Genomic DNA, 13,588 nt, shown 5'->3' on the forward strand with positions numbered 1-13,588 from the left:
TTGTTGTGGAAAGAAGGAATGTGTTATGTGTCAGATCCAGATTTAATATGGGGACGAAGTCCCGTGAAGACAGCAAATGCATGCCGGTCCGTCGTTCTAGAAGTCCAGGCATTGATTATTGCTTCTTCAAAGTGATATAAGACAGGGAGGCCGACTCTTCCAGTTCCTCCTCTGCGGCCCGAGCCAGACCAGTGACGTTCTCCCGTTGATAAGGAAGCTTCTTCTGGAAGGTAGACGACGACGACGACGAAAACGCCGTGCCAAGAAATTCTCCATTAATTCTCTCACGGCAAAAAATCTTGGGCCCTTTTAAGTTCCACCGCGGAGCAAGCAACTAAGGAGTGGCCCTGGATAAGAGACCACTTGTTCTGGGCTTTTCTCTTTGATCTATTCCGCTCCACCTCGGCTTACAGAAGGAAGACGACAATGGGGGATGAAAGAGGCGATTGGATTCACGATAATCAAGCCGAGGAAGCTCTCTCGCTCAGGGATCTTCCCATCTCGTCGGGGTGGGTTGACGCCCCGCAAGAAGAGCGTCGGTGCTCCACATCGCTAGCCGATCTCGACGGGTTTGAGTTCGCGAACGGTGCGACAGCCGAACTCGGCGCCGCAGACGACTTCTTCTCGCCGTTGGGAGATGGAATTTTCCCCTGGAGCAGCTCCGCCGCGAAGGCTCGCGCTTCGTTCAGAGGCCGCCCGGAAGAGCCCCCATCGAAACCTGCTTCGAAGCCGGATCGGTTGTTTCGAGTTTCTTCAGAGTCTCGGATACGGAGAGATCAGCATGGGGGATGTAGGAAACTCGAACGGGCTTGGCGATCGGTGGGGTACGGGGAGAGGCTTCGGCCGTCGGGGTTGAGGTGGGGCTTCTTCGGGCCGGCGAAGGCACCGGAAATCGAGCTCAAGGATCTTCGGTACCGTCAAAACCGAAGGATTCAGGCGGGTCCGTACGCCGATTGCGGGAGCGGAGACGGAAAGAGGACGGGCAAGGGAGAGAAGGAGTTGCCTGAGGACGTGACGGCACCGTGGAAACTGATCCGAGCGCTGACCTGCAACGGCAACGAGAGCACCGTCGTCTCCCCCTCGCTGGTCTCCATGCAACAAGCGTACCGTCCCCGTTCGTCGGCCGTTGCAAGCAGATGATCCTCACCGTCGCCGCTTGTGCAAAGCGCTGTTATTGCCGGCCGTTGGTTGTCAAAGATTAATATATATACATATATATATATATATATATATATATTAGAATTTCTTTTTGACCCTTCATAGCGAGTCACGTCTCTATCTTCTTTCTAACTCTGTATACTCATGTTTATGAAGAAAACCGCACTTGTTTTCCATACCTGTATGTTCCCCGATCGTAGTAGACCTGAACTTAGATATTAATTCTATTTCGCATCCAATCTAATTCAAAGAATATCTGAGTCATTTCCGAGTTTAAAAGTTATAAACGAAAAGAAAATGCATAGGTTAAATTCCATAATGAGAGCTCAAAGGTAACTGCAAATGTGTCAGTAATATATGATACCGTCATGCAAAAATCGTGATGAATTGCATTTAAGAAACACCGAGGTCCATTCTTTTTTAAATGAACGGAAGTAAATACCAGACGAAGGTCAATAAAAAAATTGCTGACAGAACAAGAAGCTTGTTAATTTTTGCTTGCTTTTGATGCTGTTAGTTACTTAAGGTCAAAAGCTAAGTAGCCACGTAGTTTATAAACTCTAAATGCCGAGGATAGATGTAACGTGCTAAACAATACCTGGCATGCATGACATGATATATTGGAACTTTCTGTTGCTCGTTTATTTTTCTTAGTGAATCATAATAATGCAACATATATGTTTGTCTCATGGAATGAAATGCCTACAATAATTAAACATGTAATCTTCCAGCATAAATCACAAGCTCAAATCATATTGATTGGCTTGAAATTGGGTAGCTACTAGGGAACCTCTTTGAACTTATTAGAAAGTAAGTGTTTTTAATAGAGGTAGGGGCCTAACCCCCTACAAGCTGTTACTGGGAACTTATTAGGAAATAAGATACAGCTGAAGGCAGTGTAACTTTAATTTAAATATAAATCTTTCCCAGAACCAGGCTTGCAAGCAGGTCAGTTACACAACCCACCCAAGTTCCATATTTTGGGGTTTCACTTTCAATGGAAATCTGCGAGATAATAAGACCATAAATCTAAAGCCGACTCAGCAACTAATTATCCTTATGTGCTCAGAATTGAAACGAGTTGATCCTGTACCAATTGCTTGGTGAATTTTGCATTTTCATGCCCTGGGGCCGTCGGAGATGTAAATGCTTTGGATGTTGGGTACTCAAAACCCGAACAGACCAGCGATACAATCCAATCAATAGTTCTAAACAGTCAAAATAGCAAAAGTCATAGCTTACGTAAAGATTGGGCGTAATAATGGAATAGAAGAGAAGTTCAGGCATCCTGAGGGGGAGAGCATCAAATGAGATTCACGCGACGCAGGTGAGTGCTGCTGCAGCAGGAGGCAGCACATCAACTGCAACTGCCCGCAAGGTCACGTCACTATCTCCATAGCAGAAACATCCACCTTCCATACTCGATACCTCTTTTTAAAAATACTTCAGAGCCGAGGTCCCAGTGGAGCACTGAGACCCATTCTACAACTGTCCAGCATTTAAAATAGTGCCAGTCAGCACCTTCCCCAGCTCCACCAGCACGAAGATGGGCCATGTAATTAATACACAACAAGGACGACGACGGATTGATCAACGACCCCTTTTGCACATTCCTCAATCTCAATCACGAGATTGCCCTTAAATCCAGATTCACCTCCACGAATGAAATTTCATCGCCGCAGTGTCAATCACTCGAGGATGCCATACCCAATCCCAATGCAAAAAGGAACGAAAATGCAGGCTGCATCATGGCTTAAGCACATCCAATTTACAGAATCTGAATTCTTAATCCGAATGAATCTAACTAAGCGCAGTTCAGTAAGCACTTCTAGCAAGGGGAACTAAAACGAAGAAAGGAGTACAGGCATACGCCCTTGTTCGCGTAAAGCCTTCAGGAAGAAAAGAACTCGAGTTCAACTCCCCACATGCATGCTGAGTACCTCTGACCCATTACTGAGATTTATAACGCAAAATTGGTACTTACTGCTTCTTGTCAAAAAAAAAAGAACACAAAAATATGACAAATACAGACATTTTGACCAGCAATAGGCGATAATAGCAATGGTTGAACAGAAATCCTCTTGAGTTCCCTGTACAATATGATTTTTCAATTTCTAGGCATCAATTGGCTTTAAGTCAAATATGTCATCCCAACAATAAAGTCCCCAAATTGAATAACTCCTAATCTAAACTTGACTGTCAATTTGGGTATCCTTCCCTGTCCGTCAGGATCCACAAAGCCAACTAAACTACCGTCCCATGTCACAACCATATGCGGCGATGCAGGTAGCGAGAGTGAGGGAAGGAAAGCAAGAGAGAGAGAGAGAGAGAGAGAGAGAGAGAGAGAGAGAGGTTTTCACAAGGTAGTGTCCAAGGTTACAGTCGAACCCATCCTGCAATTGTGCAGCTGGCATCCTAGCCCTGCCCAGGAACAACTCCACAGCCAAGTAGCAACAGAACCAACACACAATAGTAGGACTGGATGGCCAGGAAACCGACCAACCATGGACGTCCTTGTATATCTGTAGACGCCCATTTTTTTATTCTTGAGCGGATAATATTGAAGCTTCCAACAGCAACGAAGGACCTCATACTTGAAATGGTGCAGGCACTTCATTAAGACAAGTGGAGAAGCAGTTAGGTAGTCCAGCGGTTCCAACTCTTAACCCAGCCACAGCGACATCATAACCAAAAGGAAATTTAGCCTTTTATGCTAGTGTACTTGTAGGGAATGGAGACTGCCAGCGCCCAAAGCCATTGCCATTCTATTATCGCCTTGAGAAGCTATATTCAAGTTCCCTGACAATGCTGTGCTTCAACCAAATGAATGGCGCAGCGGCTACTGAGTTTGGCTCCACCATTAGCATCACTTCAGCTTACGCAAAGCACAATTGAGGCTGCACAGTAGCAGTAACAACGAAACAGGACTTCATATCAGACGATAATTCAGCTAAGTTGCAAGTTTGGAAGTTGGACATAAGATTCCCTTGCCACCATTTCAAATAATCCAACACAGTTAACAGAATCTAGAATGGCATCAATATCCAGTCAATATTTCAATCTCCCAGTCGGAAGCACACTAGCAAGTTGCAAAAAAAGTTCCATTCAGCAAGCATATAAGATGATACATATGGTATACATAATTTATTAAACAAACAAATTAAATCACAGCATTTACAAAAGGAATATCAAGGACATAAAAACCAATTTCATAAAAAATGCATGCAAGCATGATGAATCAAAAAACATGATCTATATCTGGAAAAAAGACCAACAGCAGGACTTTTAATAGGAACAATTAGCTAAATCTATTTATATCAGATTTAATGAAATAATCGTTTTTTAGCCTGGGCACGTGATGGTGCATCAAAGCTAGGGAAACACTGTTCTCTCTCTGTCTATAATCAGAAAAAGAGAGAAGGGGGGGGGGGGGGGGGGGGGAGAGAGAGAGAGAGAGTTAAACATGGCAAGGATAAAAAAGAAGCATAAATGCACAAGGGCTTGGCATTGGGCTGGCCAATGAACAAAGTAGCTCATTGCTTCAATCTTCCATTTCAGCCCATATAACAATCTATTTAACGTGTTACACTAAAACATTTTCCCTATGAAAGTTTCACGAAGCACATTTTCAGCCATTCGCCAGAAAAATCTGGGACTTGAATCCACTTTGTCCCGTCGTCAATGTGGGCTTTTATGTGGTTACAGGTTCAACCAATGCAAAAAAAAGAGGCTTTTTTTATGCGTTACCATATAATGTGTATCACTATGTACTTTCACAATTCCCAAGTATCGGCAGTCCACATCAACGGGTGTGAATTCTCAGAAATACTTCATTCCATGAGCAGAATACATCATAATGGAGTATTATCAAGAAAATAAGCCTAGAAGTCATTGAATTAAAAGATCTACTTCTCCAAACTTACCAACAAACAAAATAGATAGCAGAACCATCAAAGTGAATTTAAGAGAGGGGTTGGATTGAACATAATATTGTACACTTTTCAACTGCCGCCTGTATCCTTCCACACGCCCAAGAAATTGCTTAGAATTAGAAGTTTTCACATCTTCCCTGCATCTATTGAGACAGCTCCTGCTCCTCTCTTTAAGCACGCTCATTCCCTAATCCAACAACGGAGGAAAGGATCCATTAGCGTACCTGTAGAAAATGAAAGGCATCTGCTTCCAATTTGTTTTTTTATTTTTTTAAATATTTTTAGTGAATGTCAGTGCACTACCTTTCCTTCATAGCAGAACACTTCAAAAGAATAAGAGGAAGAACCCATAAACTATATAAGAATAGTAATACTGAATATTTTTCAAAATGGTCAGGGGCTTACATACTTATTACCATATTAATGGACCTTCTAGTTCGTAGTTTTGCTGGATATAAACAGAAGTTGGTTACCATGCAAGTTATCCACCAAAGCATATACACAGATCAATTTTGAACAGAGTTGCAAAAGTTTGTAGCAGAGCAAAGTTCAATGTTCACTCCCGAGAATACATTGTAACACCCTAAGAAAAAATATGAAAAAGGACAGCAGAATAGTCTTATATCAAACATCGGGAAAAAAAAATCTTCTAATATTTTTATCTTCATGTGTCTTACTACCAATTGTGTTCATTCTTAACTCCTTTAGTACGAAGTGAAACCAGACACTCGGGTCAGAGTGAATGGCTGACAAAGCTCCATTGGGGAAAAACATAAGAAAGACACTTGTGCTGACAGCTAAAATGACTATAGTCGTGGACTATTTACTACCACAAACGGATTGGACACTCTTGAACAACAACGATCATGGAGGTGCATCCTTTGGCTTGCACCAGTTTCAGGACAATTACATCCCCCTTACTAGGCTCTCACAAAGCAACCAACATTAGAGAAAGACAATAGCATCTGACAATGATACCAGACTTGCTGGCAGCATATAAGCAAGTAGTGATCTATGAAGATGAACCTAGAACCATTCCTCAGAATGCAAGACCACTCCCTCATTTTATACATCACAGCTGAATATAGTGCAGCCAGTAAACTACAGAAACGTAGAAAGAAACATAAGCTTGTACCTGCCTCAGTCGCTGAGATACTTGCAGGTCAAGGTAACTAGATATTCCAATCTTGTCTTGTTGACAATCAACCTTCCATTTTCTGAAGCTACTTCTGAATAAATGTATTCCTGTTCTGGCTTCGATATTTCTAAGTAAACCACAAAGCTGAAGTGTTCCCTGTGGCTGTGGCCGCGCATCCAATGCGTTATTCTCAGCATCTTCATCAGCAATTATAATTTTCCAATCGCCAACATCGGATGAATTCCAAGTTTTCAGAGGTTTGTCCACCTTTTCATCAGGAGAATGAACCCCATCGGCAGTTCTTAAAATTTCTTTGTTCGCTAATTTAGGAACATTAGCATCCTGGCTAGTGGCTGTGCCTGCACCCTCCTTAAGACCATTTTGGCAAAGGGGAATTCCTTGAGCGTCAAAGATACTCTTGGTATGTTCCTTGGCAACAAGGATTGGGTATTGATTTTCTTTCAAAGCTTCTTTTGTTGAACTCCTTGTTGAAGCAATACTTTCATGTCTTACACCACGCAAGTTTTGAGGGGATCCAGAAAGAAATGCTGCTAGATCATCTTTTTCCTGTTTATCAAGCTGCACCCACCGAAAAGGTTGCTTTCCTTCCTCAGCAATAGAATCCCTTAGTGCCTTCTCGATGCGAGACACCTGACTTTCTATCGCTGCAACAAACTGTTTATGCCTGGCAATCATATTTTCTGCAGAACGACCTTGATGGCATCCTTTTACAGCCCTCTCAAACTCCTCCAACTGGCCAGCAATCATCGCAGATGGGTTAGTTTCCACATCATAAAAGTGGTCAATCTTCTAAATATAATTTTCACATATATTGAAGAAAACAGTTCAAAGCCAATAACATAAAGACTCCTCCATCTCAATATACTCCAAGCTCAAAAAACTGAAATTGTCAGGCAGAAAAGAATGGACTAGTACAACAAAACCCAGAAGTGAAACCTAACAAGCTACAAAGGCAAGGTTTCAAGTAGCAGAAAGCTGCCGAAATTCAAAAGCATAAACGACAACTAGAAATCGAACCTGCCATTTGGTTGTACCAAGGGCAGTATGAAGCTCCTTCCTCAATTCATCCGAATCATCCACCGCGAAACCTTCCTTCCTCTCCCGTTCCCAAATTCTATATGCGGACTCCATTCTGAGAGCACCAAAGAGAAAGGAAAAAGGGGGAATTAAACGGCAAAGTTTATAAACAGAAAACCTACAGGCAAAATGAAAATCTGCAGAAATTCCTTCCCACCCCCAACTTAGCCAATAAAAAATCATGAAGATGGGAAACTTTCCATATAAAACAACGAAGGAGAAAAAAAGCAAATGAATATTACGAGAAAACATTTCCACCAGACTTAAGAAATTAATGTATGAAGCTACCAAGTAGCGAGAGGGAGAGAGAGAGAGAGGGAGACCCAAGATCGAGAAGGTCGACAGGCAAACCACGGACCCTCTATTGAGACACACCAAAAGCAGAAATCGAACGAATCGCCCAAGAAAATGATCCCCAACCCATCCTCCTTCCAAAAGAGAAAAAATGAAATCCCAGAAACCAGGCGCAGAAAATCCGAAACAAAGCACCCAAATTTCAAAAAACGAAACCAAACTCCAGGCATCCCAAACTGCCACAAGAAAAATCACGAAGAAAAAAAGGAGAGGCACCAAGAAAACGTACGAATCGGCCGATTCCTGCACCTCCTCTGCTGCAGAGAAGAAGGCGTCCTTCTGCCACCGATCAAACTGGTTGGCCATCTCACTTCCCGTCCCCTCCAACCCCTACAAGGCAGAACAAGAGCACTACCAACAAGATCACGCCCGTCTGTCCGAGTCTTAATCTCGCCCGGACAGACAGGCTTCCCTCGCGCACCCGACCTTAGCGGGAGAGAGAGAGAGAGAGGCGGAAGTCGCCTTTTTGTCCGCGAGTTCAGAGTTCAGAAACAGAGACAGAAAAAAGGAAAGGCGAAGGCGTCCCCATTATATATGCCATCAGAAGAGAGACAAAGAGAGGAATCCGCCGGCGGGGGGATTTTTTCACCGAAGGAGAATAATCGGCGGTTTCTTTACCGCACGGGCGCAAGCAAAGCCACCAAGCCGGGCCATGCGGACCCCACCGACCTTCTGGAGACGCGCAGTGGGTTATGGCTTTTCGCTACCAACAATTGCGAGCGGCCCCACCTTTCGCTTCTCAGTTCCCTCTCCGTCGCCTGAGTCGGCAAGCCAACTAACCTCAGGCGACGTTATCCCCCCAACTACCACCCCTGATCTCCTGTTCCTCTCCCTGTAAAATCCACAGGGCGTTGGCCGAATTCTTCTAAATAAGGCCCGATCGAATCATTCGGCCGCCCGCACCTAGCTAACTAAATTGCTTGGATTCCACAAACCTACTGTCATGAAAAGCAAAAGCTCTCAAGGATCATGTCCCCCATCTCTGACTGCAGCATCTTTCCTCCCTAACCTACCAATGACAGTGAAAATTGGAAACTCAACGATATGTTCATCTCGTCCTCTGCGACACGAAATCGTTCATTAGGTTATACCTAAAAAAGACCTGCAGTTATATGGTAAGAAATAGTGATTTTTAAATCTAAACTAGTTGACTAGATGTTATAGTTTAATTGCTCCGACTAGAGAAACCTTTTTTTTTTTTTTTTTTTTTTTTTTGAAGAAAAGAGCTGGTGGTACAGCCACTCAATAATCGACATGCGGGACATTAAAAATTTGTTTGGATCGAATCACTCGACGACCGTAAATTCCAATTGCTCCTGTGGGGTGTCAATGGCAATGTCCAGCCTGATCTGACTATATTATATTTGCAGCAAAAGAATATATAAAACGTCCATTCTGGAAATCTAAGTCAGGTTCTCGCATTCATTCTGGACATGCTTGGTGACTCATCCAGCCCATTATTATCTCCCTCCCTTTTCAGAGGCACTAACTATATTATTTCATGACCATTTGGGTGAAATGAACGAGGTGGCAAATGCCATCTGGAAATCATCCATCCAACTGAACTTCGTGACAGCTCAGTACGTCTATTATGGCGCGTCCTTTTATATATATATATATATGTGTGAGAGAGAGAGAGAGAGAGATAAATAATGTTTAAATATATAAACAGAAAAAGCGGCAGGTCAGGGTGCGGGCTGGCCGATGCCATACTGGCCTTGCGGCTTCGGTATGGATATCTCATCTGGTGGTGTAAATGCTAAAGCAACGTAGACGTAGGGCGAGGAAGTTGGTCGATACATCTGAAAGCCAAGTTGGGCTGCACATGGTGTTTAATGTAAGTTGGGGCCTGCAGTGGCTACACTACACAAACAATGGACAAGAGACACAGAATGTGGCGCTCCGCACATTTTAAATTTATGAAAGTACAGGTTTGCAGACCCAAACATGGTGCTGTATTGAAACATAATTAGTTCGTTAACACCACCCTTAATTTTCGAGTAAATATGAGGAGTATTTCATTCTATCCAACACCTTGTCCCCTTAAGATACATGGCTTGTTTTGGTGTTTGAAGGTGTTGCCCCATCATGCTTCAACTTGCGTATCGATTACTCTCTGAAAATGTATGCGGCTGCATACCAACCTCCACTCCGACCATCGCGCTGACCTGACCTCCTATAGGACACAAACACGGACCTAATTAACCTGCAATTCCTGCTTCTAACAACACCCAAAACAGGAGAACATACCGTCAGTCCACTTTCTAGGCGTTTCAGAAAGGAGACAAGATACATGGGAAGTTAAAATTGCGTTGAACTCAGTTCAGTTAAGATTAAGGGAAACTCAGATCAGCTCAAAGCCATTTTGAGGTTTCAAATCCTTGGGCGTCAAAGATATTTCATCGTTTGTCCACGAAACTTCCATTGTAAGCATTAATGTCCGGTCCGTCACCGACGAAGAGCCGAATTATGGTTTTCTTTCCAAAGAAATATGTTAGAGGAAAATTTATAAAAACATATTTTGTTTTCTTGCAGCGCACCGACAGAGGTGCTGGTCGCTAAGTTTTCTCGCGTGCATAATGTGGCACTCAACAAATGCAAAACATATATATATATATATATATATATTTGGGTAAAAGGTCACGTCCCAGACGTCACCATCTAGTTTGTAACACGCAAAAATTTTAACTTTCATAGTTTCTATGTTTTATTATATATTCATTAGTTCGGTCCGCTTATCTTAGTAGTTGTTGTATCAAATGATGTTGGTGCAACTACTACCCTTTCATTCTTAATACTTGCTTGAAAAATAGAGAGAAATGACAGAGCCACCAATTCAAAGGTCATCCTTCATATTCCGTTCACGGTGAAGTAAGAGGAGAGTTTCGCTTCGTTAGCTTGGCTGCAAACATTAATTAATAGGTGCGCCTAAAAGCTCCATTAGCGCAAAACATATTTTAATCGTTTAGAAGATTTAAAATGTCGAAATATTGTCATTTTCGTTGTCAAAAGATCCCAAAAAAAAAAAATGCCAACACGCTTACATGGGATTCGAATACAAAATATATATGTGAAACAAACAAAACTACTTTATAAACATAACATTTTTATGTTGGCCTTCTTGATGACATGGTTAAGCCTCCATCATCGAGCAGCCCATCCCCAGTTCAAACCCCAAGCAGCCCATCCCCAGTTCAAACCCCAAGCGATGTTTTATATATATATATATATAAAAATTATGGCCTTATGGGGGATATTGCTAGGGGGACTCTAAGCCAACAGGCCGAGCCAGCGAAAGAGCTGGGTCGAGCATTGGTCAATTGTTGACTGAAAATGCAAGCATGGCGGCGGCGGCGGCAGCGGCAAAGGCTTGACCAGGGACTGGATCGAATGGTCAAACCGTTGGGCATTTTAGACGTTGAGAAGCGACGCTTAGTCTTCCTACCATTGACGGTTCAATAAGAGGTTGACCGGAGCACTCACTAATAATGGGCCTCATTCAGACCAGATTGCACTCAACTTTTTCTCTGGTGGAGATGATCTGGTTCCCACCTCGGCAGACTTTTTAAGAGCTGATCTTGGGGGCTGCTTTAATCAAAACTCTATGTTTGGTTTAACCATAGACGAATATTTCAATTGCGTGACATAACAGGAATATGACATTAAAATGACATGTACTAAGACGTATGTTGACAAGAATTCAATATATTGTGCTTGGGCTTTACTGACAAAATGAGCAACAATTCTGCACGACTTTTCCATTATTAAAGTACTTAGGCAATGTATGTTTGAATTTTATTACAAATCGAAATGCGGCTATGCACCACGTTGGTGCAGATTAAGGAGAAGGCAATTGTTTTTTCAGGGCCATTAAGTTGCACTAATCACAGGTGTTGCCGTCATGGGGCCGAAGATGGAGATAATTTCTTCAAGCACAGCACTAACAAAGACAATAATCTTTTCATGCACTTGCACTTAGCGCCATTAGTCAGTCAAGTTAATTAATGCTTACCACCACTCTGTGAATGTTCCATGATTAGATTGTGGCACATATTCCTGAATATTAAGGGCATGTATTAATTAGGGCTGTGGGCTGGGCGTCGGGCCTGGGCCGGAGAAAAGCAGTCCCTGGCCAGGCCCGGGCCTGATAGCCCGGCCCGGCCCGACTCCCATGCTCCCCAGTCCCCGTGGGCCCCGTCTCCCTCTCCCTCCTTCCTTTCCCCAATCCATCTTCCTCCTTCTCCCCCTCTCCCTCTTTCTCCTCCTCCCAGCTCCCCCTTTTCCTCTCAGCTCCCTCTTTCTCCTCCTCTCCGCTCCCCCTTCTCCCTCTCCCTCTTTCTCCTCCTCTCCGCTCCGGCGCTCCCCCTCTCCCTCTTTCTTCTCCTCTCCTGTGAAGGAATTGTGAAGATGGATTTGAAGTCGTCGAAGAAAGCAAAGGGCGTATCCCATCAACCCCAACATCATCAGCATGGCGGTCGGAAGCCTGAAGCCAACAAGCCCACGAAGAAGAAGCCCCACTAAAACCGATATCCAAGTCAGGAGAGGCCCATACAACCAACCCTTCCCTCCAATTGGGACCGCTATGAAGAAGAGGGGGACGAGATGGATGAATATGGTTCAGGAAACCCCTATTCCCAAACTCCCGAGCAAGAAATCGTGGTGCCCAAAAGCAAGGGCGCTGACTATTCCTATTTGAACTCTGAGGCCCAATCGCAGCCCCGCGGCGTGCCTTCCTTCCATGAAGTCCTACTTCAAGGTTGGTTGTCGTGTTTGGTCTTGGTTAGTTTCTGCCTTTGAAAGCCGTTTCTGGTTTCTCATTATGCGTTCGCTTCAGATACATTCTGCTAGTTTATATGTTTGGCCTTGTCGTGGTTCTTACTCTATGCTCTCTGTTCTGTCCTCTCCGCCGGTGGTCGAGACGAGAGAACGTTCATCGTAGGAGTCCAGAGCGACCTTAAGCCCTCCGCCTTTGCGTCCCACGAGCGCTCGTATCAGTCCTCCCTCAGGAACGTGAAACCCGCAGAGCAAGTGGCGGTAGAGGACGGAGAAGGCATCGGAATTCTGCATGTGTATGATACGGTTTTTCAGGAGTTCTCTGCGAGGATGACGCCGGAGGAGATGGGGAAGAACCCGGCGGTCCTCAAGGACATTCCGGATGGGGTTATGCGGCTGCACACCCGGGCTGGGCTGGGCCTGATTTTCGATGGATAGGCCCGGCCCAGTACCCGGCAATGGCAAAATGACCCTTAAAGATGCATTTGATTGACACCCTCAAACACTGGTTTGGAGACAAAATAAGACATGTTCAGCCGAACTCCAAAACTCTAATGGGGTGGCATGCAAATTAACGACTCACCTTGAATGTGTTAACGGAGGTAAAAGCATAATGTCACTAAGAGGTCCTTTGATTGATGGCAAGACGACACACGAAATGAAACACACATGTTCTTTTTAGTCGATTTTCACCAAACGATAAGTTGGATACGATAGAACATATATATATATATATATATATATATATATATATATATATATATATATATATATATAAATATGAAATCAGTAACAAAAAAGGAACAAAAACAAACGTCAGACATAACATATCTGAAACAAATGGTAGACAAAAGAAACATATTGTTTTGTTTTGTTTTTAAAATCATTAAATGGTAGACAATTGTTTTGTTTTGTTTTTAAAATCATTAAATGGTAGACAAGAAACATTGTTGTTAACGAGGACATGACGTGATGAACATGACGTTCTGTCTGTTCTATCCCAATAGACAACAATCAAACGATTTCTAACAAGAAATTTAGTGTATAAATGAAACATACACATTTTATAACTAAATTAAATGTCAAAATTTGGCAAGCCCTAACCTTGAAAATACATGGGTATGACCTTCCCCAA

The 13,588-nt window shown here is 43.3% G+C and overlaps 1 protein-coding gene across 2 annotated transcripts; it reads right to left on the reverse strand.

The window, feature by feature from the left end:
• Nucleotides 1-3,244: 3,244 nt before the first annotated feature.
• LOC116250903 (uncharacterized) lies at nt 3,245-8,618 on the reverse strand. 2 transcript variants are annotated; one of them, XM_031624887.2, is made up of 5 exons: nt 7,910-8,516; nt 7,267-7,381; nt 6,226-6,981; nt 5,082-5,277; nt 3,245-4,055 (listed from the first exon to the last, which is right to left on the reverse strand). In XM_031624887.2, the coding sequence occupies exons 1-5, from the start codon at nt 7,984-7,986 to the stop codon at nt 4,030-4,032; spliced, it is 1,170 nt and encodes a 389-aa protein (XP_031480747.1). In that variant the 5' UTR covers nt 7,987-8,516; the 3' UTR covers nt 3,245-4,029. The 2 variants fall into 2 exon arrangements, with proteins under 2 accessions (XP_031480747.1, XP_031480748.1); XM_031624888.2 differs by lacking the exon at nt 3,245-4,055 and adding an exon at nt 4,062-4,237 and having other exon boundaries at nt 7,910-8,618.
• Nucleotides 8,619-13,588: the final 4,970 nt, after the last annotated feature.

This window comes from Nymphaea colorata, chromosome 3 (assembly GCF_008831285.2).
Source record: "Nymphaea colorata isolate Beijing-Zhang1983 chromosome 3, ASM883128v2, whole genome shotgun sequence".
Classification (NCBI taxonomy): domain Eukaryota; kingdom Viridiplantae; phylum Streptophyta; class Magnoliopsida; order Nymphaeales; family Nymphaeaceae; genus Nymphaea; species Nymphaea colorata.

Coding starts and splice junctions, on each gene's coding strand:
- LOC116250903 (XM_031624887.2), bottom strand. CDS start 7,986: ATGGCCAACCAGTTTGATCGGTGGCAGAAGGACGCCTTCTTCTCTGCA. Junction 6,982..7,266: donor TTGGTACAACCAAATGGCAG/GTTCGATTTCTA, acceptor ATTGCTGGCCAG/TTGGAGGAGTTTGAGAGGGC. Junction 4,056..5,081: donor GCTATCTATTTTGTTTGTTG/GTAAGTTTGGAG, acceptor GCTACTGTGCAG/CCTCAATTGTGCTTTGCGTA.